At 46.4% G+C, this 26,507-nt stretch overlaps 1 protein-coding gene across 2 annotated transcripts in view; it reads right to left on the reverse strand.

The window, feature by feature from the left end:
- Window positions 1-9,162: 9,162 nt before the first annotated feature.
- LOC134350299 (prominin-2-like) overlaps window positions 9,163-26,507 on the reverse strand; it is a 97,021-nt gene continuing 79,676 nt past the window's right edge. For both annotated transcript variants that reach the window (XM_063055339.1, XM_063055340.1), the window contains exons 19-25: window positions 24,122-24,175; window positions 19,160-19,240; window positions 18,266-18,334; window positions 17,103-17,192; window positions 15,741-15,850; window positions 14,437-14,502; window positions 9,163-12,544 (exon numbers count right to left, since the gene is read on the reverse strand). In XM_063055339.1, the coding sequence (XP_062911409.1) occupies window positions 12,514-12,544; window positions 14,437-14,502; window positions 15,741-15,850; window positions 17,103-17,192; window positions 18,266-18,334; window positions 19,160-19,240; window positions 24,122-24,175 (501 nt within the window). In that variant the 3' untranslated portion in view covers window positions 9,163-12,513. The remainder of the gene's footprint in view (window positions 12,545-14,436; window positions 14,503-15,740; window positions 15,851-17,102; window positions 17,193-18,265; window positions 18,335-19,159; window positions 19,241-24,121; window positions 24,176-26,507) is intronic.

A 26,507-nucleotide genomic window follows, 5' to 3' on the forward strand; every position in this document is an offset into this window, starting at 1 on the left:
GGAAGAGAGAGAGGAAAGGTTTTTTTAAGGATGGTGGTGGCAAAGACTTTCACTACATTTAAGAAGTACTGAAGAAGTATGTACTTGAATCACCGAGGTGTAGAAGGCCATGGGCCTATCGCAGTTAAGTGGAGTTAGAGTAGGTAGGTACAGTATGTGCAGGACAGGCTAAAAGGCCTAATTCTATGCTGTGCAACTCTATAGGCAGCATCGCTCGGGGTGTCGGAGTTCAGAGTTCAATCCCAACATCAGCTGTGATGAGTTTGTACGTTCTCCCCATGACCACGTAGGTTTCCTCCGGGTGCTCGGGTTTCCTCCCACAGTCCAAAGACGTACTGTTAGTATGTTAATTGGTCATTGTAAATCGTCCTTTGATTAGGTGGGCAATCTCTAAATAAAATAATACAGATGACTAAGTGGTAATGGGACATTTAGGGAATTATGCTTTGTATTGTGTTTGTAACTCACAAAATGGGTGGGGGGGATCAACTGGTGGGGTGTATTTTGGACTCCAAGACAGTCATAGAATATGCCTGGACTCTTTTGATTTTGTGTGTTGTGTTGAGACAGTCTCTTCAAGGTGATTATCAGCCGGGTACTGCATACTGTGCAGTATCCCCTGCCATGAATAGAAGATATTTTTGAATCTTTGGCAGGCTGAGAGGGGTTTTCAAAGTTTGACTCATCACAAACCTATCTTCAAATGGAGATTGAGGAGTCAAGTGGGAAGTCCCTCACGATCAGCACTCACAAGGGACTGTTCCAGTATAATTGCCTCACCTTTGGTGTCACATCATCTCCAGCAACTTGGCACAGAGCAATGGGCCAAGTGCTCCCAGATATCCCAGGAACACAATGTCACCTTGATGGCATCATTGTGACTGGTGAGAATGTTGAAGAGCACCTCCAGAACCTTGGTAAAGTGCTTACCAGGCTGAGTGACTGTGGTCTGTGCACAAAGAGAAAGAAATGTGAGTTTTTCAACAATGAAATCTCATATCGTGGACACGTCATTGACAAGCAGGGCTTACATAAGCCACGAGAGAAGACTGAAGCAGTGCTACAGGCGCCCACACCAGAAACTGTGTCACAACTCAGGTCATACTTGGGCCCCGTAAACTACTGCCACCAGTTCCTCCCAAACATTGCTGCAGTGCTGCATCATTGAACGACTGTCACAGACAGGAGCAAAGTGGGAATGGTCAGAAAGATGTGGAAGAACATTCAAGGAAACAAAGAGACTAATAACATCCAGTGGGCTGCTCACCCGTTATGACCCATCGCTGCCCATCAGACTGGCGTGTGATGCGTCTCCTGACGCCATTGGAGCCGTTTTGTAACACATTATGAAAGATGGATCTGAATGCCCAGTAATACTTGCTTCAAGGTCACTGACGAGTGCAGAACGCAACTATGCACAGATCGACCGTAGGATCCTTAGTCTAGTATGGAGAATAAAAAGTTCCACCACTACCTCAGCGGTTTATGCTAGTGACAGATCACCACTTTGAATTCCAGGAAGGGAACTTCAGTGATGACTGCTACCCAGTTACAACATTGGGCACTATTCCTAGGAGCCCACTCTTATGACATAGAGTTCAAGGGTACCGAACAACACAGCAAAGCTGATGGCTTGTCACGTCTTCCACTATTGGCAACTGAAGAAGAAAAGTCTTCATTCTGTGACCCAGCAGAAGTGTTCCACACCGCATTGGTGGACCGGTTGCTGGTAACAAATTCCGAAGTACAAAGGGAAACAAGGAATGACCCAACATTGTCAAAAGTCTATGAAATCACCGTGCAAGGATGGCCAGCTCACAGTAACCTATGTTTCCAGAGTTCTCAGTGAGACAAGACCGACTGTCAGTATGTCACAGAATGTTGATGAACAAGGATCTCGTGTTGCGTTTCCACCTAAACTGCGCACCACACAGTTAGAAAATCTGCATGAAGGACACCTGGGTTTAGATTTAGGTTTAGATTATGAGGACACGCAGTCCTCTTTTATTGTCATTTAGTAATGCATGCATCAAGAAATGATACAATATTCCTCCGGTGTGATATCACAAAAACACAGGACAGACCAAGACTGGAAAAACTAACGAAACCACATAATTATAACATATAGTTACAACAGTGCAACAATACCATAACTTGATGAAGAACAGTTCATGGCACAGTAAAAAGTTCAAAGTCTCTCGAATGTCCCACATCTCACGCAGACGGGAGAAGGAAGGAAACGCTCCCTGTCATGCCCGACCACAGTCCAACTCTGAGTCGTCCGAAAACTTCGAGCCTCCGATCAGCCCTCCGACACCGAGTACCGAGCACCATCTCTGTCCGAACGATTCGACCTCAGCCTCGGTCGCCAGCAGCAGGCAAAGCCGCGGATTTTGGGGCCTTCCCTCTGGAAGATTCTCGATCGCACATTAACAACAGCAGCAAACCGGCATTTCAGAAATTTCTCCAGATGTTCCTCTGTGCTTTCACGTCTGTCTCCATCAAATCAGAATTGTCCACGGCCCCTATTTAACAGAAATGATATCATTTTCACCAGAGAGCTGCGCGCGCGCATCATGCTGCTATCTTCTCCTCTGCCTAAATCAAAATGATTTACAGTCAAAATGAAGAGTCTCGCCCAGAGCTGCGTGTAGTGGTAGGATTTCTGCACATCTGTGTGCAAAGGCCGAGATTCCAAGCAGGTTTCAGGATCCTGCAGCCAGGCACTGGAGTCCTGGGGGAATTCAGAACGGGAGGCTGGATTGAGGGCGTCTAAAACAAAAATCACTGCCTGGGGAAGAGACTTCCTATTAAAAAAAACTTTTATTGAGCTTAGAGATCAGCTTTATTTATCACATGTACATTGAACCATCGAACGATTCAGTGAAATTCCTCGTTTGCATCAACAACCAACACACTGTTCCCTCTAAGGCAGCCTTTCTCAACTTTTTTGCCCTGGAGGAACCCTCGAAATAATTTTCAGGTCTCAGGGAACCTCTGCATAAAAATTATTATATCTACAGCTCACAGTACCTCAGTGTGATCAGTATGTTGTAGATATAATAGTCCAAAAAATAATTGTCAATGCTCTTTTGAGTAGAGATTGAATTTTTAGCTCACCTTTCTTGAAATTAATCTCTTTCTTTCCCTTTCATAAACTTTAAAAACTCATAAGACAAACATAGTAAATTTCTCAATTCTGGGTCAAACTTGAGATAAGCACACACAGATTTCACCTTCAACTGAAATGAGACAATTTCTATCCTTGCTCTTGATGCTTGTTAAACAAGAAAAAGCTTGCTCACACATGTAAGAAGTTGAAAACTACAGCAAAATGTTCATTGCTTTCCCATGAATGGCAGGATGCTCTTCTTTCACAGAAATCCAGAACTTGCCCAGGGGCAGGTAGGTAAATCATATCTTGAGTGCATGATTGGAGAGCAGCTCCCAAAGTTCTTCCTCTCAAAGTCAAGTTCTCAAGCTGAGCAGAAGATTCAGAGAAACTGCTGCACTGAAAGCCCATGAGGTCAGGGACATGCAGCTACGAGAACTATGTACAATACAGAAAATGGTGTTACCTGTGTGTATTGTTGCGATGCAAAAGCTGCTGGAGAATCTGCTAGTGGGGAAAAGTGGAGTGATACTTGGAAACTTGACTTTTTAAAGCATCATTTAGCAAGAAAATCACATATGGGTAGTATGCAAAAGCTCCTGCAAGAAAATTCTTCATTGCCCGGTACAGGTATCCTTTGTGAGAAGTGCAGATGAATGAGAGCAAAAATAAACAAAACCTAGAGAACATCGAAGTTACTATTGATAGGGTTTTGCTAGTTGTTAAAACGAACACCTCTATATATAAAATCCAGTTGCCACTGGGCAAAAAATTGTACAACACAAGATTTTTATGCACACAGGTCATTACAAATTAGAGGGAACGTTCACTGGGGGCAGGTTGCACGTATCAGCATGGTTCCGGTGCCCAGAACTTAAATAACCCATAGGTTTTTGAAATGTGGGAGGAAAGCGGAGCACCCGGCGGAAACCCACACGGGCACAGGGTGAACGTGGTTAAATCTATATTCTTTTAATTCTTTTCAAGAAGTTATAAAAATGATTTCCAATGATCTTGTTCACTTACCTTTTAAGTGTTCAAAATTGTTTTAAATTCTAAACATTTTTTTCAGGGTGCTTATAAATAGTGTTTATAAACGATTGCATCTTGGCCTGGGAGGAATGCTGTTTTATTTGGCTGCATCATGGGTATTCATGTACGGTTGAATGACAATTAAAGTTGAACTTGAACTATTGTTTGTTTTAGTGATGTGGAATGCTGCTGATATTGCTGGAACTTTTACTTGCTTTCAACAGATGCAGTTAAGATGAGTTAATTTCTTGAGATTTATTTTGAGGGTGGGGTCACGTTTAAATCACCGTCTGCTATGCCCTGACAAGGATTATGTCCGCAGCTGTAAGCGGTATAGCCAGGAGGCTGGGCTGCTTCTCACCGGGAAGGTTATTAAAGATAATGTTGGCTTTCACGCCCTGGGTCATAGTTGAACAGACAGAGATACGTGACCTGAAGGAGCAAAATCAGTTCCCGGTTCTTCTTTGAGCCTAATGGTCCTGGGTGGAGAATTTGCACGTTCTTCCTACAACCACATGGACTTCCCCCGGGTGCTCTGGTTTCTTTCCACATCCCTGAGGCCTGCAGGTTCTCAAGCACCCATTGGTGCAGAATTGGGCCATTCAGCCCATTGAGTTTGCTCCTGCATTCCATCATAGCTGAGTTATTATCCCTCTCCATCCTATTTTCCTGCCTTCTCTCCATATTCTTTGACGTCCTGACTAGCCTATCAACCTCCCCTTTAAATATACCCAATAGCTGGCCTCCACAGCAGTCTAATGAATTCCACAGATTCACCACCATCTGGCTAAAGAAATTCTTCCTCATCTCATCCAAAGGAATGCTCTTCTATTCTGAGGCTGTACCCTCTGGTCCTAGACTCTCCAACTATAGGAATCATCCTTTCCATGTCCACTCTGTCCAGGCCTTTCAATATTTTGAAGACTTCAATGAGATCCATCATTCTTCTAGTCTCTAGCGAGTACAGGCCCAGAGCCATCAAACACTCCTCATACGTTAACCAGTTCATTCGTGGGATCGTTCCCGAGAACCTCCTCTGGTCCCTCGCCAATGCCAGCACATCCTTTCTTAACCACCAGAGATCCTGCAGAAATACAGAGGAACACACACAAAATGCAGGGGAGCTCAGCAGGTCAGGCAAAGTTCAAAGTTCAAAGTACATTCATGATCAAGGTATGTACACTATATACAGTCTTGAGATTTGTCTCCTTACAGGCAGCCATGGAACAAGGAAACCCGAAAGAACCCATTAAGAAGAAGAAGACCGTCAAACACTCAATGTGCAGAGAAAAACAGGAGTAGGCAGATAATATTCAGAACTGAAGTTCACGAAAGTGAGTCCAGAGCTGCGAAGCCGGTCACCACTGTAGCCGGCCACAGCCCCAGAGTAGCACAGAGACGAGTAAAACTCACAGGGTGGTGAGCTGAACCAACCAGTCCGTGACACCCTGACCTTTTCAATCTCGCTTGGCACCTAAACTTCCAAACCGCGGGCTGTTCCTTGTCATCAGACATGAGCCCTGCTTTCAGAAACCAGCATCCATGGAGAGGAATGAACAGTTGACATTGCGGGCCCAAAGCTGCTCACGGTATTCCAAACGCAGTCTGGCCAATGCCTTACAGAGCACCATTAGCATCGCAACTGCAGTATTAATTATGGCTCCACAGGCAGTGTTTGTCCACAGTAACAGGGTGGTGGGGCAACGGTTATGACCAGCAAACTATCAGAAGTGAGTTCCAATCCTGTCACAGTGGTAGCTGAAGTAGTTATATTAAATAAGCAAGTAAGTGATTAATTAAATATATCTGAGAATAGAAATACTTTAAGGTTACATCTTGTTCTCTGTAACCCTCCAGGAAAGGAGATCTGCTATCTGGTCCATATGAGACCCCAGACTCTGTGTGGTCAAATCTTCAGTTCCGAAGGGCATTGAACGCCACTGACCTCTGCGTGTTGTGACATTTAGGAATTTAAGGGCTGGCTCAGTAGCACTGGGGGTTAGCATAACTCTTCACAGCAGCAGCAGAGATTGGGGTTCAGTTCCCCGTCGCCGTCCGTGAGGTTTTTAAGTTCTCCCTGTGACCGTGTGGGTTTTCTCCTACCTTCCAAAGACGGACGGGTTAGTGTTAGTAAGTTACGGGCACGCTATGCTGGTGCCGGCTGCGTGGAGACGCTTGCGGGCTGCCCCCAGCGCATCCTTGGACTGTGTTGGTCGTTGACGCAAACGATGCATTTCGCTGTATGTTTCAATGTTATGCACATGTGACAGATAAACCTTATCTTTAATAAAGCTTTGTCTTTATACCAGCCGTCCTTATCTTCGTTTCAGGCTCAAGTGTACAATCCTTAACTTGACTCTAGGACACTTAGTAGTTTCATAAGCCGTACTGATCATCGCTAGGAGGAAGGAGAATTCAGAAGAATGGGGATGAGAAGATGAAGAAATCAGCCCAGATTGAATGATGGAGAAGTCCAATTCTGCCAATGTGGAGTGGAGAGCAAGCTTATAAATCTGGCAGGAGCAAAGGATGTTGGAATGGCGAGGGTGGTGCGCTGTGGGAGGGGTGACAGAGAATAAGTGCCTTGGGTGGGGGCTGGCACAGGTGTAGACACACCTAACCCTGAGGCACCAGGTAAGGTCACTTGATTCCAAACAATTGGTTTATTGATCATTATTAATGTCTGGTGCTTCCCGCTGCCTCCCCTCTCCCTTCCCCTTTTCCTAACCATGATTCCCCTCTCCCTGACTCCTTCCCACTCTCAGTCCACAATAGAGACCCATATCAGAATCAGGTTTATCATCACTCACATCTGTCATGAAATTTGTCTTCTGTTGGTGGCAGCAGTACAGTGTAATACATAAAATTACTACAGAGCTGTGCAAAAGTCTTAAACATCTTAGCTATATACGTGTGCCTAAGATTTTTGCACAAACAGAACTTGTATGTCATGTGGGCTTACGGTCAAATTAGTGAATAAAGGCATACAGATCAAGAGTGAATTGGCCCGTCTCTCACTGATTGCTGCTACATTTGGGGACTTCTGAAAGCAGACTGATGAAGAATGGAGTTCCAGCTGAATTTTTTTTTCTCCAAAAGAAAGATGTGTACCAGGAGCAGGAGGTGAGATACTAGGGGCAGGAAGGGGAGCGAGAGACCATCTCAAAGAGTCCGCAGGTGTGAGCAAGAAATGAGGTTAGTTCAAGGCATAAGACATAGGAGCAGAATCAAGTCATTACGCCCATCGAGTCTTTTCCACCATTCCATCAAGGCTGATTTATTTTCCTTCTCAACCCTGTTTTCCCTTGATCCCACCCTCCCCCCACCTTCTTTACAGGGCCTCTGCCCCTTCCCTCTTCAGTCCTGACGAAGGGTTCCGGCCTGAAACGTGGACCGATCTTTTCCACGGATGCTGCCCGACCTGCTGAGTTCCTCCAGCGTGTTGTGAGTGTTGCTGTGACCCCAGCATCTGCAGATTATTTTGTGTTTATAATATGACATGTACGTGCTTCGATCATAAATTTACTTTGAACTTAACCATCCTTAGAGCGGATTACCCCAAAAAGCAAAACACAAGGTGTGAACTCAGCTCAGGCATTTTATTTTCCCTTGGCAGACCAAGTGATGAACTAAAAGAAACCATAATTCATCTCTAAATCTCTGTCAGGCTGCTTGTTTTATAATGATAGTGTCAGTAACATTATACGGTCTTACATAAACATTCACCTCCCACCTCACGGCAAACTGTCAATCTTCAGGCTATACCACTAAGGAATTTCTGCAAATACTATTTTGTGCTGGATTGTAACATACCCTCAGTGGCCACTTTATTAGGTAACGCAAATATCTAATCAGCCAATCATGTGGCAGCAACTCAATGCATAAAAGCATGCAGACATGGTCAAGAGGTTCAGTTGTTGTTCAGACCAAACATCAGAATGGGGAAGAAATGTGACCGAAGTGACTTTGACCGTGGAATGATTGTTGGTGCCAGACAGGGTGGTTTGAGTATCTCAGAAACTGCTAATATCCTGCAGTTTTCACACACAGCAGTCTCTAGAGTTTATAGAGAATGATTTGAAAAACAAAAGAACATCCAATGAGCGGCAGTTCTGCGGGTGAAAGTGCCTTGTTGATGAAAGGGGTCAGGGAGGACGGCCAGACTGGTTCAAGCCTACAGGAAGGCGACAGTTACCCAGATAACTTCAAGTTACAACAGCAGTGTGCTGGAGAGCTTCTCTGAGTGCACAACATGTTGAATCTTGAAGTGGATAGGCTACAGCAGCAGAAGACCATGAACATACACTCAATGGCCACTTTATTGGATACGTACTGAGTATGTACTGTGTTTTGCAACTTGGCTCCAGAGGCATGAAGGTTCATTTAGCTGTATACATATGTATGTTTGGATGACAATAAATTTGAATTTGATCTTGAACTAAAGACATGCACTTGTGTTTTCTTCCTCAGCTGTTGAATTCTTCCCTCGATGTTTGCGATGTGGTCCCGGAGTGTCGCCACCATTCACTGCGCAAGGACAGCGAAAGGGATCCCAGGGTGGCTGGGGCGGAAGGCAGTGGAGATGGAGGATAATAGTCAAACAATGGGAGCTCGGTGCCCTGTACGAGAGACCAGTGTCAGCAGGCTAGAATGGGATGTTCCCACAGAAATGTGAAGAAACTGAGCAGAAAATCAATGGAATAAATCCCAGCAAAACGGAAGAACTTCCAAGGGAAGGTTTCCAATCCAATGCTCCAGGGAAATACTGCTCAGCAATTTGAGTGACTTTCCAACTTCACTTGTCTCATCATTGAAATGCCCCTCAACCAATGGACTCAATTTAAGGACTCTTCATCTCATGTTCTTAATATTTATATTTATTTATTTATTCTTATTTCTTTCTCTTTGTCTTTGCTGTCTTTTGCACCCTGGTTGAATGCCCAAGTTGGCGCAGTCTTTCATCAATTCCATCATGGTTATTATTTTATTATGGATTTATTAAGTATGCCTGTAACAAAATGAATCTCAGGGTTGTATCTGGGGACATATACATACTTTGATAATAAAATTTACTTTGAACTTTAAACATCTTTTCCCACTAGGAATGCTGGTTGAAAGAGCCATGCATCTTGTTACGTCTGTAGACACAAGGTAGACAGGACACAGATTCTGGCCAAGTACCCTTTATTCATGGCAATCGACATCTGGCTAACAAGAGACTGATACATCACCAGCCAAATCACATGCCATGTACATTTTTTTAAGATTTCCTTTGGTGCAATAAATGGAAAGAACATTTACAGGAAAATAAATAGAATACTGACTGGGGCAGCAGAATCCACTAAACTTGGGAGCAGGGCAGTCAACTCCAAGTATCAATTGCAAACTTGGATTGTGATACAGGAACCTGGTGATACGACAGGAATTTACATTGTGGCCACTTTATTAGGTACACCTTCTCGTTAGTGCAAATATCTAATCAGCCAATCTTGTGACAGCAACTCAATCCATAAAAGCATACATACACAGTCAGGAGGTTCAGTTGTTGTTCAGACCAAATATCAGAATGAAGAGTAACTGTGATCTAAGTGGCTTTATGGAATGATTGCAACACACACAAAATGCTGGAGGAACTCAGCAGGTCAGACAGCCTCTCTGGAAAAGAGTGAACAGTCAACATTATGGGCCAGGACTCTTCAGTCCTGAAAAAGGGTCTAGGTCTGAAATGTTGACTGTTCACTCTTTCCATAGATTCTGCCTGACCTGCTGAGTTCCTCCAGTGTTTTGTGTGTGTTGCTTTGGATTTCCAGCATCTGCAAGACTTTCTCAAGTTTGTGTAATGATTGTTGGTGCCAGATGGGGTGGGTTGAGTATCTCAGAAACTGTTGATCTCCTGGGTTCTCTCACACAACAGTCGCTAGAGCAGGGGTTCCCAAACTAGAGTCCACGGACCCTTCAGTTAATCGTAGGGGTCCGTGGCATAAAAAAGGTTGGGAACCTCTGCTCTGGAGTTTGCAAAAAACAGGAAACATCCAGTGAGTGTCAGTTCTGTGGGTGAAAACACCTTGTTAATGAGAGAGGTCAGAGGAGAATGGCCAGACTAGTCCAAGCTGACAGGAAGGTGACAGTAACTCAGATAACCACACATTATAACAGTGGTGTGCAGAGGAGCATCTCTGAATGCACAACACATTGAACCCTGAAGCAGCAGAGGGCCACAAACATACACTCAGTGGCCACTTTATTAGGTACATGAGGTACTGACTGTTCAAGTGGGAATGTGGCAGTAATTCCCAAGGATCAAGAAGAACTATAATGGCAATTCTGAGGCACCAGTGGGGTTTCTGGATATTGACAGCAATTCCAAATAGGATCTCCATTGATGGTGAAGTGCAAGTACCGATACGACCCCAGCGATGGAAATTCCCAAATCCCAACAAATGTGACAGTTGTTCCCAGGAATTGATCGGGGAACGTGACAGAAATTGCCAATGGAATCCCAGGAACTTGGCAGCACTCCTAATTCAAAATGGGAACCGGGGTGAGTGAAAGAAAGTAATAATCTTGAATGGGAAGCCCAGGAGAACATTTCCCAAGTATCAATAGGATTCCCAGGACTCTCATAAGTAATTCCCAAATGTCAGTGGGAAACCAGCACTATGAAAGACACACTGCATCTAAATCATGAAACTGAATCAAATTTGGGTTTGTTTTTCCGGCCGTGGACGAGGCTGAGCGGCAGAGGTGGGGACGGGGGTGACCTGACAAGATTACGAGGGACATTGACAGGGCAGATAGTAAGAATCATTTTCCCAGGTGAGTTCTCCAAAACAAGAAGATATAGGTAAAAGCATGAGCTGCAGATCAACCACACACACAAAATGCTGCAGGAACTCAGTAGGTCAGAAAGCATCAATGGAAAAGAGGGAAAAATCAATGATTCGGGCCAAGGCCCTTCATCAGGCCATGAGGGGTCTTGGCCCAAAGCCTCGACTGTTGACTTGTTTTCCATAGGTCCTGCTGAGTTCCTCCATCATCTTGTGTGTATTACTTTGGATTTCCAGCACCTGCAGAACCTCTCCTGTAAGGGAATAAGCGGTCGACGTTTTAAGCCAAAACCTTTCTTCAAGACATACTCAACATTTTAGGAAAAGCTTCTTCCTCACCACTATCAGATTTCCGAATGGACAACTCATAGACACTACCTCACTGCTTTTTCATTCTCTTTTTGCACTACTTGTTAATTTAATTCTAATATATATTTCTTTCTCATTGCAATTTGTAATATTTGATTAAATATTGCAATGAAATGCTACCACAAAACAACATTTTTCACAACATATGCCACCTGTATTAAACCTGATTCCGGTATAGATACAGGACTGAGGTATAAGGTGAGGCCCAACCATAGACTGTTTATTCCTCTCCATAGACGCTGTCTGACGTCCTGAGTTCCTTCAGCATTTTGTGTGTTATTCTGGATTTCCAGCATCTGCAGAATCTCTTGTGTTTGTGGGTATAAGGTGGGAGGTAATCGGTGATCTGAGGGGGAGTTTTTCCCACTCAGAGTATGGTCAGAATGTGGAATACTGTGCCTGGGGTGGTGGAGACAGACACTTTCACATCATTTAAAAAGCATCTTGTGTTTGAATCATCAAGTTATAGAAGGCTATGGACCAAATTCAGATAAATGGGACAAGTACAGGTAAGTACAATGGTCACCATGAAGATGGTGGGCCAAACAGGTGCTGTGTGACTTTTATTGGGTGAAGATACGACTCTACCAAAGGAGGTGTAAGGCACTCCTTCCCTCTGCTAGCCTGCAGGTCACTCTTGGGCAAGTTTAGCCCCCCGATCAGGGTCACGTGAGGCCGCGGGAGCAGGTGGTGGACGGTCGTATGAGCAGCTGGTGCAGATCACAAGTCCTGGTTATGCGACCACTGACACCAGGCAGACAATCTGTGAAGAGTATTGATAATGTCTGGGGTCACCCGTCTTGTAAAGACACTGCCCAGAAGGCGGCAATGGCAAACCACTTCTGTAGAAAAATTTATCAAGAACAATCATGGTCATGGAAAAACAGTGATCACCAACATCATACAACATGACACATAATGATGATGTCATACCACACGGCACATAATGATGATGATGATGTGACCTTCATGAGAAATCAAAGTCTAGCAATGAGGCCTTGGTGCTTGGTGTCAATGCATCCTGGGCACAGAGATTCGGTACATGTTAGCAGAGGCAATAAACTGTTTGGAAAATGGCAAAACCGTAGAAAAAGCACAGTCACTGATGAACCTCTGGCAGAGAGAGTAACGTCATTCTTGTAGGAAGGATGGCGTTCAGAGTCCAGCTGGGAGTCAGTTGGTTGAAACAGTAGGTGCACTGGATCTGTGTTTAGAACAGGGAGGCAGAGAGTGAAATTAGTCATGGAATACAGACCCACCTCATCCACACCAAACATCCATTGAAACCAATCCCATTTTGTTCCCAATGTTACTCCTTCAAATCTGCCTTTCTCTACAAAGCTAGGGGCAATTTACTGCGGCCAATTAATATGCGTATAAGGATCTCAGCAGGTCAGGCAGCAACTATGGAGAGGAATAAAGAGTCAATTTTTCAGGTCGAGACTCTTCATCAGGACTGGTTTAGACAGTCCTGTGAGGGGGTTTGCACCAAAACAACAATCTTTATTCCTTCCTATAAATCTCACTGGAGGATCAGAGGTGGCATTATGAAGAAAGCACGGCAGTGCCTCTACTTCCTTCGGAACTTGCCAAGTTTTGGCATGACTTCTGAAACTTTGACAAATTTCACTAGATGTGAAGGGGAGAGTATACTGACTGGCTGCATCACAGCCTGGTATGGAAACACCAATGCTTTTGAACGGAAAATCCTACCAATCCCACCACTCCAGTAGTGGATATGGTTCAGTCCATCGCGTGTAAAGCCATCCCCAGCACTGGGTACATCTACACAAAACGCTGTTACAGGAAAGCTACATCCACCAGCAAGGATCCCCACCACCCAGCACAGACTCTGTTCTCACTGCTGCCATCAAGAAGGTACAGGAGCCTCAGGGCTCACACCATCAGGCTCAGGAACAGTTAATACCCCTCAACCAACAGGCTCTTGAACCAAAGGGGATAACTTCACTTGCCCCATCATTGAAATGTTCCCATAATCAATGGACTCACTTTCAAGGAAACATAATTTTATATGTTTCTATAAGATATCCTCTCACTCTTCTGAATCCCAGCGAGTATAGTCCCAGGTGACTCAATCTGTCCTCATAGTCTAACCAGTTATCAAATAGACTAATCAAATAAGATATTTATTCCTTATTTGTTTTAATTATTATTATTATTTCTTTCTTTTTGTACTTGTACAGTTTGTTATCTTTTGTACACTGGGTGAAGACCCAAGTTTGTGTGGTCTTTCATTGATTCTATTCTGGTTATTACTCTATTAGGGATTTATTGAGTACACCCACAGGAAAATGAATCTCAGGGATGTATATGGTGGCATATATGCTCCTTGATAATAAATGAGTTCCTCCACACTCTTTGTGTGTTACTCTGGATTTTCGGCATCTGCAGAATCTCTTGCGGCCAACTAACATATGAGGCCACACCTCTTTGAGACGTTGGAGTTATCTGGAACATCAGAGGAACACATGGAGAACGTGAAAACTCCACACAGACAGCACTGGAGTTCAGGACTGAATCATGAACCAGCGGCTTGAACATCTGTACCACTGTGAACACTGTGAACCTTTGTTGGTACAGCCTCTCCCAGCATTTCAATCTCCCCGAGACTGAAACCCCTCCAAGAGGACCACAACCTTGTCGTAGGGTTTGGAGGCTTGTGTGCCTCAATGATCCGGAGAGCTACGTTGGCTGGAGTCAGGGCTTTATGCTTTGGGTCTTGGTAGGGTCACCCATACCAAACAGGTCAAAGGGCAGAGGCCAGACTAAGAGCAGCCCACCAGTCCTTCAGGTTTGGGGGGGTGGATCAGCTCAGGGCTAACAACCCTGAGTGGTAAAATAAAACTGTTCCAGAGACAGCAATGAAGAGTCCTTCTACACTTAAGTGTGATAGCATTCCTGTGTGATCATCTGGGACTTGTGCAACAGACAGTAGTGAAAACCAAGAGGAAACTACTAATATGATGAACACTGCCAGAGATAGAGGCCCCTCATTGCTGCGATTTTGCATGAACCTCAATACCCTACTCCGGAGAGACGGAAGTTACAAAACAGAACAGAACCAATTGTACTTACAGTGGGGGATCATACGTGCCCGTAGCGCGAGGAAATTTAAACTGCATCATTTCTGAAAACTCAGGACTGTAAACAAAAAAAAAGCAGAAGGGCGTATGTTATTTTGTTGACAGCTTGTTACTTACACTGGAGGTCTTGTTACAGGTGCCTGAAAAATCACAGATCCATTATCACATGGAACAGTCGAGCGAGAAGGGGGGGGAAGAGGGGGGGGGAAGGGGGGTATGGGGGAGAGAGGGGGGAGAGAGGGGGAAGGGGGAAGAGAGGGGGAAATGGGGAGAAGAGAGAGAGGATAGGGGAGAACGAGAGGGGGAGAGGGGGGAAGAGGGGGGAGGGGAAGGGGGAGTGGGAGAGGGGGAAGAGAGGGAAGAGAGGGGTAAGAGAGGGGGAAAATGGGGAGAAAAATTAAGGGGAGAAAGGAGAGGAGAGAGAGAGGATGGGGAGAATGAGAGGGGGAGAGAGGGGGGAGAGAGAGAGGGGGAGAAAGGGGGAGGGGGGGAGAGAGGGGGGAGGGGGGAGAGGGGGGAGAGGGGGAGAGGGGGGAGAGGGGGGAGAGGGGGGAGAGGGGGAGAGGGGGAGAGGGGGAGAGGGGGAGAGGGGGAGAGGGGGAGAGGGGAGAGGGGAGAGGGGGAGAGGGGGAGAGGGAGAGGGGGAGAGGGGAGAGGGAGAGGGAGAGGGGAGAGGGAGAGGGGGAGAGGGGGAGAGGGGGAGAGGGGGAGAGGGGGAGAGGGGGAGAGGGGAGAGGGAGAGGGGAGAGGGAGAGGGGAGAGGGAGAGGGGAGAGGGAGAGGGGAGAGGGAGAGGGGAGAGGGAGAGGGGAGAGGGAGGGAGAGGGGGAGAGAGGGGGAGGGGGGAGAGAGGGGGAGAGAGGGGGAGAGGAGGGAGAGGAGGGAGAGGAGGGAGAGGAGGGAGAGGAGGGAGAGGAGGGAGAGGAGGGAGAGGAGGGAGAGGAGGGAGAGGAGGGAGAGGAGGGGAGAGGAGGGGAGAGGAGGGGAGAGAGGGGGAGAAATTGAAGTGGGGGAAGAGGGGGGAAGAGGGGGGAAATGGGGAGAAAAATTAAGGGGAGAAAGGAGAGGAGAGAGGATGGGGAGAATGAGAGGGGGGAGGGGGAGAGGGGGAGAGAGGGGGAGGGGGAGAGAGAGGGGGAGAGAGAGGGGGAGAGAGAGAGGTGAGGAGAGAAAAGAAAGAGAAGGAGGACAGAGGAAAATAAGGAGGGAAAGACTCAAGTGGAGAGAGAAGAGAGAGGGGAGGTCACGCTAAATCCATTCACCCAGTGCCTTCCTGCAAGGTTCTGTTGAGGTTTACCTTTTGTCTGCATTCTTGATTGACCTGTAATGCTTTGCAGTCTTCACTGCGAAGATGATGCTGGGGATGAGGAAGAGGGTACACCAGCCCAGGCAGAACCAGAAGGCATTCTGTGGGAGCAGGCAGTAAGAGGCAAAATCACTGGTGGTGCTGAGTCAAGCCATTAATGACTCTGTTAATTTAAATTAGTTCAGAATTATTCCAACAAAGTTACATCTATTTATTGGCAAACGGGAACGAGAAAACTAGAAGCAATGGGCCAATTTTTGCTCTCCTTTTGCATGGAGATTGGGAAGCGTGCAGGAAGACAGGAAATCATGGCTGGAAAAAGGGGAAGGGAGAGGGGAGAGAGCGGGAAGCACTAGAGAGACATTCTGTAATGATCAATAAACCAGTTGTTTGGAATCAGATCACCTTGCCCGGTGTCTCAGGGCCGGGTGTGTCTGCATCCATGCCATCCTCTGGCAAACTTTTCCTGCCACCTCTCCCACACCCTTCCTATGGTGCTCCACCCCTGTCATTCCCAACATCCTTCGCTCCCGCCAGAGTTACAAACTGGCTCTCCACTCCACATTGACATTACAGTACTGTGCAAAAGTCTTGGCACATTAGTGTGTGTGTGTAAGACTATTGTACAGTACTTTAACTTCAAGATATCATTGGCTGTCTGCTCAAAGTAACACCTCTATTGTGAATGGTAACTGATCTTGTGACTAAGGAATTCAAAAGTATACAATTTATCATTATCACTATCCATAAATGATAAGCCAATTCTGTATAAAAATGGCAATTTCCTGTTCAGGCTTCAGAAAAGTGTGGGTGACAGGGGTCATGATGTTCTCTTTGTGCACAAGTGAAATATAAAATATACTTGAGTCGTAAGAGTGCATGCGTACTGGGCCCAGTTACTTTAGTTATCTTAGTGATGATGGTTACTTTGACATCTTCGCCAGTCAGGACGTGCCCTTTTCTCATGCTACCATCAGGGAGGAGGCACACACACAGCATTTTAGGAACAGCTTTTTCCCCTCCACCGATAGACTTCTGAATGATCCACAGACCCATGAACACAACCTCAATATTCTGCTCGTCTTTTGCACTACTTGGTTAATTTTCACACATATATTTCAGATTACAATTTGTAGCATTTTACGTATTGCAGTCTACTGCCGCTGCTGTACTGCAACGCATTTCACATGATAATTAAACCGGATTCTGGGATACGGGGACAAGGCAGGAGATTGGTGCTGAGAGGGAAAACGAATCGGCCATGATGAAACGACAGAACAGACTCAATGGGCCAAATGGCCTGATTGTGCTGCTTTATCTTACGGTCTTACAGTCTCTCCCCAGGGATCTTACCCAGGGCTCTGTGATGTAGTCACAAAGTATGACGCGGACATTGTTGACCAAGATCCAGGCTGGCTGGCAGGAAAGCAAGTTGTCCATGACCTGTAAAAACAAATCCTCAATAAACCAAAATGTTTTGTTTCTGGATGAGACAGAGACACAGAGAGACAGAGAGACAGAGAGACACAGAGACACAGAGACACAGAGAGACAGAGAGGGACAAAGACACAGAGACACAGAGACACAGAGAGACAGAGAGGGACAAAGACACAGGGAGGGAGACACAGAGAGATAGAGAGACACAGATAGAGACAGAGACAGACAGAGAGAGACGGAGAGAGACAGAGACACAGAGAGAGAGAGACACACACACACAGACAGAGAGACAGAGAGACAGAGAGAGACAGAGACACAGAGAGACAGATAGAAACAGAGAGAGATAGAGAGAGAGAGAGACAGAGACACAGAGAGAGAGAGACACACACACAGAGACAGAGAGACAGAGAGACACAGAGACACAGAGAGACAGAGAGACACAGAGACACAGAGACACAGAGACAGATAGAAACAGAGAGACAGAGACACAGAGAGACAGAGAGACAGAGACACAGAGAGACAGATAGAAACAGACAGAGATAGAGAGAGAGACAGAGAGAGACAGAGAGAGAGAGAGAGACAGAGACACAGAGACACAGAGAGACAGATAGAAACAGACAGAGATAGAGAGAGAGACAGAGAGAGACAGACAGAGAGAGAGAGAGACAGAGACACAGAGAGACAGATAGAAACAGAGAGATAGAGAGAAAGAGAGAGAGAGACAGAGACACAGAGAGACAGAGAGAGAGATGTGCTGCCCTACAGACAAAGTATGGCCAGTGACTGGGGTTGGATTCTTGCCACTGTCTGTAAGGAGTTTGTATGTTCTCTCCGTGACTGCATGTATTTGCTTCAGGTGCTCCCTCAGTCCAAAGGTGTACTGGTTGGTAGGTGAATTGTAAATTGACTAGATTAGGATTAAATTGGGGTATTGCTGGGCGGCCAAGTTATATTGGCGCCAGAAGCACAGTGAACTTGCGGACTGCTCTCGGATTGTGTTGGTTGTTGATCAAATGACGCATTTCACTGTATATTTCAATGTGCATGTGACAAATTATGCTAATTTCACTGATACTCACCGTGGTTCGGACCCACTGAAGATACTGAGTGATGTATCTGAGTTGCTTGGTAACGAGGCAGTCCCTGACCTGAAATTAAAATGGACCGGTCATATTCATCACAGAGCACAGTTGCTGCTGTTTCTCTCCCGGAGCGCTCGTGTTTATATAGACCCCTGTTCACTTGCCTTGGTCCTGATTGGCTACTCTTTCAGTTGACCTTTGATGTGAACGGGGTGGGGAGGGGGCTATATAAACACGAGCTGTCCCAGAGAGAAACATCAACAATTGCGCGCTGAGGACGTCACCTCGACTGGTGACAAAGCGTCTGCAAGCTAATTGCCAAGCTCGGCAAACACCACAACATCAAACACCTCAACCCGAGATAATAATATTCACCACCCTGACTGTATCATTCTACATCCCTCCACCTATGTCCCCAGATTGCCCTGTCCCCCTTCCATAGTCACCTCCCTCCTCTTATCTGTCAAAGTCAAGTTTATTGTCATGTTCACAAGTCCACGTTTCACAGGTGCAATGAAAAACTTACTTGCAGCAGCGTCACGGGCTCAGAGCATCTGATACGCAGCATTCGCAAGAAAAACAAACAGAAATTATGGACAATTTATACAAGAAGGAACACAGTGAAAACAAGGTCCACTTCAATGCAAAGCTATCATAGTGCTGCTAAGCTGCAGTGATTAGGGCTGTGCCAGTTGGTTCTAGGACCAAACTGTTGAGAACATCTTTACATCAAAGTTGCTGGTGAACGCAGCAGGCCAGGCAGCATCTCTAGGAAGAGGTACAGTCGACGTTTCGGGCCAAGACCCTTCGTCGGGACTGTGCGTTGCTTGAATTTCCAGCATCTGCAGAATTCCTCCTGAGAACATTTTCATCCAAGTTTTCACAACTCACCTTCTCAATTTCTGATTTAGTGGTTACAGTAATCATCTCCTGGGCTGTGTCAATGCTCTCAATGGTGTTATTAATGAGACTCTGAAACAAAAAGTTAAATTAATTATTTAAAATAAGATAATATTATAATTTTCTTCAGCTTTATCATCCAACTGCAGGGTGCAACATGCGAGGTAATGTTGCAGTTCTATAAAACTCTGATTATACAGAGTTAACTAGAATTCTGCACAAGATTTAACCATAGAGTTATGTGAAACTCTTTGTCCTTCTTACCTTCATATTGCTCCCCCTGGTCCCCTCCTCCTTCCCTTTCTCCTGTTGTCCACTCCATAAGAAGGCAAGACAACGACTATATTTCATTAGGAATTTGAAGAGATTTGGTATGTCACCAAAAACACTGGCAGATTTCTACAGAAGTGCTGTGGAGAGCACTCTAACTAGCTGATTCACTGTCTGGTATGGAGTTGGGTGGGCTGGCGGCTACTCTACAGGGTTGAAACAAGCTGTAGAGAGTTGTGAACTTAGTCATGGTTATCAGCCTCCCCAGCACCAGGACATCTTCAAGGAGCGATGCCTCAAAAAGGAGACGTCCATCATTAAGCGCCCCATCACCCAGGACATGCCCTCTTCTCATTGCTACCATCAGGGAGGAGGTACAGAGCCTGAAGACACACACTCAGCGATTCAGGAACAGCTTCTTCCCCTCTGCCATCCGATTCCTGAATGGACTGAACCCATTAACACTACCTCACTACTTTTTTATTTCTAATTAGCACTACTTATGTAATTTAACTATTTAAGATAAATAGATGCATAGTTTTTTTTCTCTCTGTTATTATGTATTGTGTTGTATTGCTGCCATCAAAAAGCTGGATCCATCCTTGGCTACAACCCAGACTCTTCTAAGTTAGTGGTGGAGAGGAGGTCATGAAACAAACTATTATCGATCATGGACAATCGAGCACATCCTCTCCATGACCTACTGAATCAGCAGCAGAGCCCCCTTTCGAACAGGTTCATTCAGCTCCGCAGTCGCAAGGATCGTTACGGAAAATCTTTCCTACCAAATGCAAGAAGCAAATACAACAGTTCATCTCTGTGTGACAGGAGAACACACATCACAGTACAATAGTCTCTGTTTTATTATTTTGTACATTATTATTGCACATCGGTAAATTATTATAGTGTATAATATTATACTGTACTTTATTATTAGTTAAGTTTGCACACCAACAGAATCAACAATCTCATCCGTAAGGCCAGTGATGTTGTGGGGATGGAACTGGACTCTCTGACGGTGGTGTCTGAAAAGAGGATGCTGTCTAAGTTGCATGCCATCTTGGACAATGTCTCCCATCCACTACATAATGTACTGGTTGGGCACAGGAGTACATTCAGCCAGAGACTCATTCCACTGAGATGCAGCACAGAGCGTCATAGGAAGTCATTCCTGCCTGTGGCCATCAAACTTTACAACTCCTCCCTTGGAGGGTCAGACACCCTGAGCCAGTAGACTGGTCCTGGACTTATTTCATAATTTACTGGCACAATTTACATATTACTATTTAACTATTTATGGTTCTATTACTATTTATTATTTATGGTGCAACTGTAACGAAAACCAATTTCCCCCAGGATCAATAAAGTATGACTATGACTATGACTATGACACTGCTAAGTGTGTTTTTAAACATTGCTGCTGTAACGAAAGAATTTCCCACTCAGGATCAATAAAATATTTATTATTATTATTATTCTTCTTCCAAGGTTCACAAATTTCACAACATATGCCAGTGATAATAATTTTCATTCTGATTCTTTCCTCTCCTGTCAGATTTTTTCTTCTCCAGTCCTCGATCTTTCTCACCCACCTAGCTGCACCTATCCTCCTTCCCCTACCTCACCCTTTTATTCTGGCGTCTTTCCCCTTCCTTCTCAGCCCTGAAGGTGGTTCTCGGCCCGAAATGTTGACTGTTTATTCATTTTCATAGATGTTGTCTGACCTGCTGAATTGTGTGTGTGTTGCTCTGTATAACCAGAGAGATTTTATAGAGTATTGTGCTCAGTTTTGGTCACCTCGTTATAGGAAGGACGTGGAAGCTTTAGAGAGGGTGCCAAGGAGACTGACCAGTGTCTTATGAGGAAAGGCTGAGTGATCTTGAAGTTTTCTCTTTGGAATGAAGGAGAATGAGAGGTGGCTCGATAGAGGTGTAGAAGGTGATGAGGTGTGGGTCGAGTCGACAACCAGTGCCTTTCTCGCTGGGCAGAAATGGCTAATACGAGGGGATAATTTTAAGGTGATTGGAGGGAAGTGTAGTGGAGATGTCAGAGGTAGTTTTTTTTACATAGAGGATTAGTGGGTGCGTGGAACGTGCTGCCAAGGTTGGGTGGTAGAGGCAGATACATTAAGGACGTTTAAGTCACTCTTGGATAGGCAGATGGGTGATAGAGAAATGGAGGACTGTGCAGATTAGATTAATCTTGGAGTAGATTAAAAGACTGGCACAACACTGTGGTTGAAGGGCCTGTACTGTGCTGTAATGTTCTATGTTCTATGCTCTAACCTCCTCTACGGAGAGGGTTCAAAGGAGGTTCACGAAAATGACTCTGGGATTGAAAGGCTTGTCATACGAGGAATGTTTGAAGGGCCTGGGCCTGTATCCACTGGAATTCAGAAGAATAAGGAGGGGATTCCACGAAATCTATTGAATGTTGGAAGGCCTCGATAGGATGGACGTGAAGGGAATGTTTCCTATAGCAGAGGAGTCCCGGACCAGTGGACTCAGCCTCAGAATAGAGGGGCATTCATTTAGAATGGAGATGAGGAGGAATTTCGTTAGCCAGAGGGTGGCGAATCTGTGGAATTTGTTACCACAGGTGGCTGTAGGTGCCAAGTCTTTGGGTACGTTTAAGGCAAAGGTTGACAGGTTCTAGATTTGTCAGGGCATGAAGAGATACAGAGAGAGGCAGGATATTGGGGCAGAGAGGGAAAGTAGGTCAGCCATGATGAAATTGCGGAGCAGACTCGATGGGCCAAATGGCCTAATTCTGTTCCTATACTTTATGATCTTATGGTCTTGCCTTACTTCTGTGGTTGTTAACTTCATTCTATCCATTCCAAATATCATCCTTCTGCAAATCTCTCTCAGGGTGGAATCTGCGCCTCTGCTCTTACTGTCAGACCATTTCAAATCAGCATTCTCAACTTTGCAAAGACAGGCACAGGCCATTCAGCCCATCAAATGTGCTAATCCACAGAAAGCTGTCTCCGCCAATCTTGATGCTTCTATGAGCAGAGAGCACAGAGCAGCAGAAGACAGAAGCAGCCCCCTCAGCCCACAATGCTCTGCCAAGCTCATTCAGCTAATGACACCCAATGAAGGTAAAGCTTTAGAAAATAAAAGGGGCACAGCTGATTGGTGGCTGGTATTACGTTTTACAGTTCAATCACGGACTTCCTCCTCACGCCTCCCCCAGGTATTTTGGGTTTCATAGCCTGCCTCTCTCCCTTAATGGGAGAAAAATTATCACCTCCTTTTCTAATCAAAGTTGTGTTTCAGCTTACCTTCCATCTTCACACTTCTCTCCCCACCCCAACTCGCTCCTTCTGTCTCTTTAAAAACGCAAACACGAGGAAATCTGCAGATGCTGGAATTTCAAGCAACACACAGCAAAGTTGCTGGTGAACGCAGCAGGCCAGGCAGCACCTATAGGAAGAGGTACAGTCGACGTTTCAGGCCGAGACCCTTCGTCAGGACCCGAAACGTCGACTATACCTCTTCCTATGATGCTGCCTGGCCTGCTGCGTTCACCAGCAACTTTTATGTGTGTTCCTTCTGTCTCTTCCTGTGCTTCCATCACCTGCCACTACCTCCCAACTCCACCCACCACATCCCTCCCCTCCCCTCCCCTCCCAGCGACGTCTTACGCCCCTCCTCAGTCCACCAAGAAACTTAGACTCCTGTTTCACCACTCCGTCCCTCCCCCCATACCAACCATCTGCCCTCAGTCAGTCCTGATGCAGGATTTCAATCCAAAACGTCAACAGTTCCTCCTCCCCCCCACAACCCCGCTCACCCCACATGTGCTGCTTGTACTGCTGAGTTCCTGCAGCAGTCTGTGTGCTGTGAGGCGCGTGGTTGGTGCAGGGAAGAGACCATAAACGTAGGAGCAGCACGGAGACTGCTCCACCGTTCCAGCATGGCTGATTTATTATCCCTCTCAACCCATTCCGCCTGCCTTCACCCCGTAACCTTTCACACCCTGCCTAATCAAGAACCCGTCAAACTCTGCTTTAAGTATAACTGAATTGAATTGACTTTATTTCTTACATCCTTCGCATACACGAGGAGTAAAAATCTTTACGTTACACCTCTGTCTATACCCAATGATTTGGCCTCCACAGCCATCTGTGGCAGTGAATTCCACAGACTCACTAATCTCTGGTGAAGGAAATTCCTCCTCATCTCTGTTCTAAAGGGACGTCCCTCTATTCTGAGGCTGTGCCCTCTGGTCCTAGATTCCCCCACTACGGGAAGCATCCTCTCCATGTCCACTCCAAGTCGGCCAGGAGATGAGGTAGCTGATAGTCCAGGATGGAAGGGCTGAGTGGCCTGTCACTTATGCCCTGTGCCAAGAAGGAGTGAGGCCACATAATAACCTCACTCAGGCAGAACGGGCAGGGGGACTGCAGGAAAACAATGACCCAAAGAGCCAGTCATAAATCAAGGGTCCTTAATTTAACGGAAGACGGGAATGGGATGTCGATGCTGCCTCGATGTTCTGATTCCACCGGGAACAATGTGCGACATTACCAGCTGTGACTGACTTTCTACATCGCTGTAAACTTGAACTTGAGTTTGAGATTGGGCCTGGTGTGGTGAGATCACACAGCAGAAAACGCTCTTGTCCCACTAACCCCAGCCACATCTGAGGCGTTTTCTCTCTCTGTGAAATACATACCGGCACCCCGGGAGCAAAGGTTGCCAAATACTGGAAGCTTGCATTTAGCTGCGCCTGCAAAGGAAAGCAGAGTGTGTGAGACCTTTACCCAACAGTTTAGTTTACATAAACCGCCATAATCCGCTCTCTGACAATTCAAATGTATCAATGGTCCAGCACCTGTCTCAGAAATTTCCCACGTTCACTCTAAACTCACTGAGACCCCGGTACCCACGTTCACTCTAAACCCACCAAGACCCCAAATCCCACATTAACTCTAAACCCACCGAGACCCCGATACCCACGTTCACTCTAAACCCACCGAGAGCCCAATTCCCACGTTCACTCTAAACCCACCGAGATCCCAATACCCAGGTTCACTCTAAACCCACCGAGACCCCGGTACCCATGTTCACTCTAAACCCACCAAGACCCCAAATCCCACATTAACTCTAAACCCACCGAGACCCCGATACCCACATTCACTCTAAACTCACTGAGACCCCAATACCCATGTTCACTCTAAACCCACCAAGACCCCTGTACCCACGTTCACTCTAAACCCACCGAGACCCCGATACCCACATTCACTCTAAACCCACCAAGACCCCAATACCCACGTTCACTCTAAACTCACCGAGACCCCAATACCCATGTTCACTCTAAACCCACCGAGACCCTGGTACCCACGTTCACTCTAAACCCACCGAGACCCCAATACCCATGTTCACTCTAAACCCACCGAGACCCCGGTACCCACGTTCACTCTAAACCCACTGAGACCCCGATACCCACATTCACTCTAAACCCACCAAGACCCCAATACCCACGTTCACTCTAAACCCACCGAGACCCCGATACCCACGTTCACTCTAAACCCACCGAGACCCCGGTACCCATGTTCACTCTAAACCCACCAAGACCCCAAATCCCACATTAACTCTAAACCCACCGAGACCCCGATACCCACATTCACTCTAAACTCACTGAGACCCCAATACCCATGTTCACTCTAAACCCACCAAGACCCCTGTACCCACGTTCACTCTAAACCCACCGAGACCCCGATACCCACATTCACTCTAAACCCACCAAGACCCCAATACCCACGTTCACTCTAAACTCACCGAGACCCCAATACCCATGTTCACTCTAAACCCACCGAGACCCTGGTACCCACGTTCACTCTAAACCCACCGAGACCCCAATACCCATGTTCACTCTAAACCCACCGAGACCCCGGTACCCACGTTCACTCTAAACCCACTGAGACCCCGATACCCACATTCACTCTAAACCCACCAAGACCCCAATACCCACGTTCACTCTAAACCCACCGAGACCCCGATACCCACATTCACTCTAAACCCACCGAGACCCCAATACCCACATTCACTCTACACTCACCGAGACCCCAATACCCATGTTCACTCTAAACCCACCGAGACCCCGATACCCACGTTCACTCTAAACTCACCGAGACCCCAATACCCACGTTCACTCTAAACCTACCGAGACCCCGATACCCACATTCACTCTAAACCCACCGAGACCCCAATACCCACATTCACTCTACACTCACCGAGACCCCAATACCCATGTTCACTCTAAACCCACCGAGACCCCGATACCCACGTTCACTCTAAACTCACCGAGACCCCAATACCCACGTTCACTCTAAACCTACCGAGACCCCGATACCCACATTCACTCTAAACCCACCGAGACCCCAATACCCACGTTCACTCTAAACCCACCGAGACCCCAATACCCACGTTCACTCTAAACCCACCGAGACCCCAATACCCACGTTCACTCTAAACTCACCGAGACCCCAATTCCCACGTTCACTCTAAACTCACCGAGACCCCGGTACCCACGTTCACTCTAAACCAACCGAGACCCCAATACCCACGTTCACTCTAAACCCACCGAGACCCCGATACCCACGTTCACTCTAAACCCACCGAGACCCCAATACCTACATTCACTCTAAACTCACCGAGACCCCGGTACCCACGTTCACTCTAAACCCACCGAGACCCCGATACCCACGTTCACTCTAAACCCACCGAGACCCCGGTACCCACGTTAACTCTAAACTCACCGAGACCCCGGTACACACATTCCCTCCTCACTCAGAGGGAAAGGGAATAGGATGTCAGTACAGAGTGGTCCTGTGGCTATTGTCCTTAGTAATCAGTACTTCACTCTGGATACCGTGTGGGGTTGACCTCCCCGGGGGCAAGCCACAGCTCAGTGTGGCTCCACTTCCTACACTCCCTCTAAACCCACCGAAATTCTGCGGATGCTGCAAATCTTGAGCAACACACACAAAGTACCGGAGGAACTCAGTAGATCAGCATCTATGGAGGGAAATGGGCGGTCTGTATCCTGGGCTGAGATG

Source organism: Mobula hypostoma, chromosome 8 (assembly GCF_963921235.1).
Source record: "Mobula hypostoma chromosome 8, sMobHyp1.1, whole genome shotgun sequence".
NCBI classification, from domain to species: domain Eukaryota; kingdom Metazoa; phylum Chordata; class Chondrichthyes; order Myliobatiformes; family Myliobatidae; genus Mobula; species Mobula hypostoma.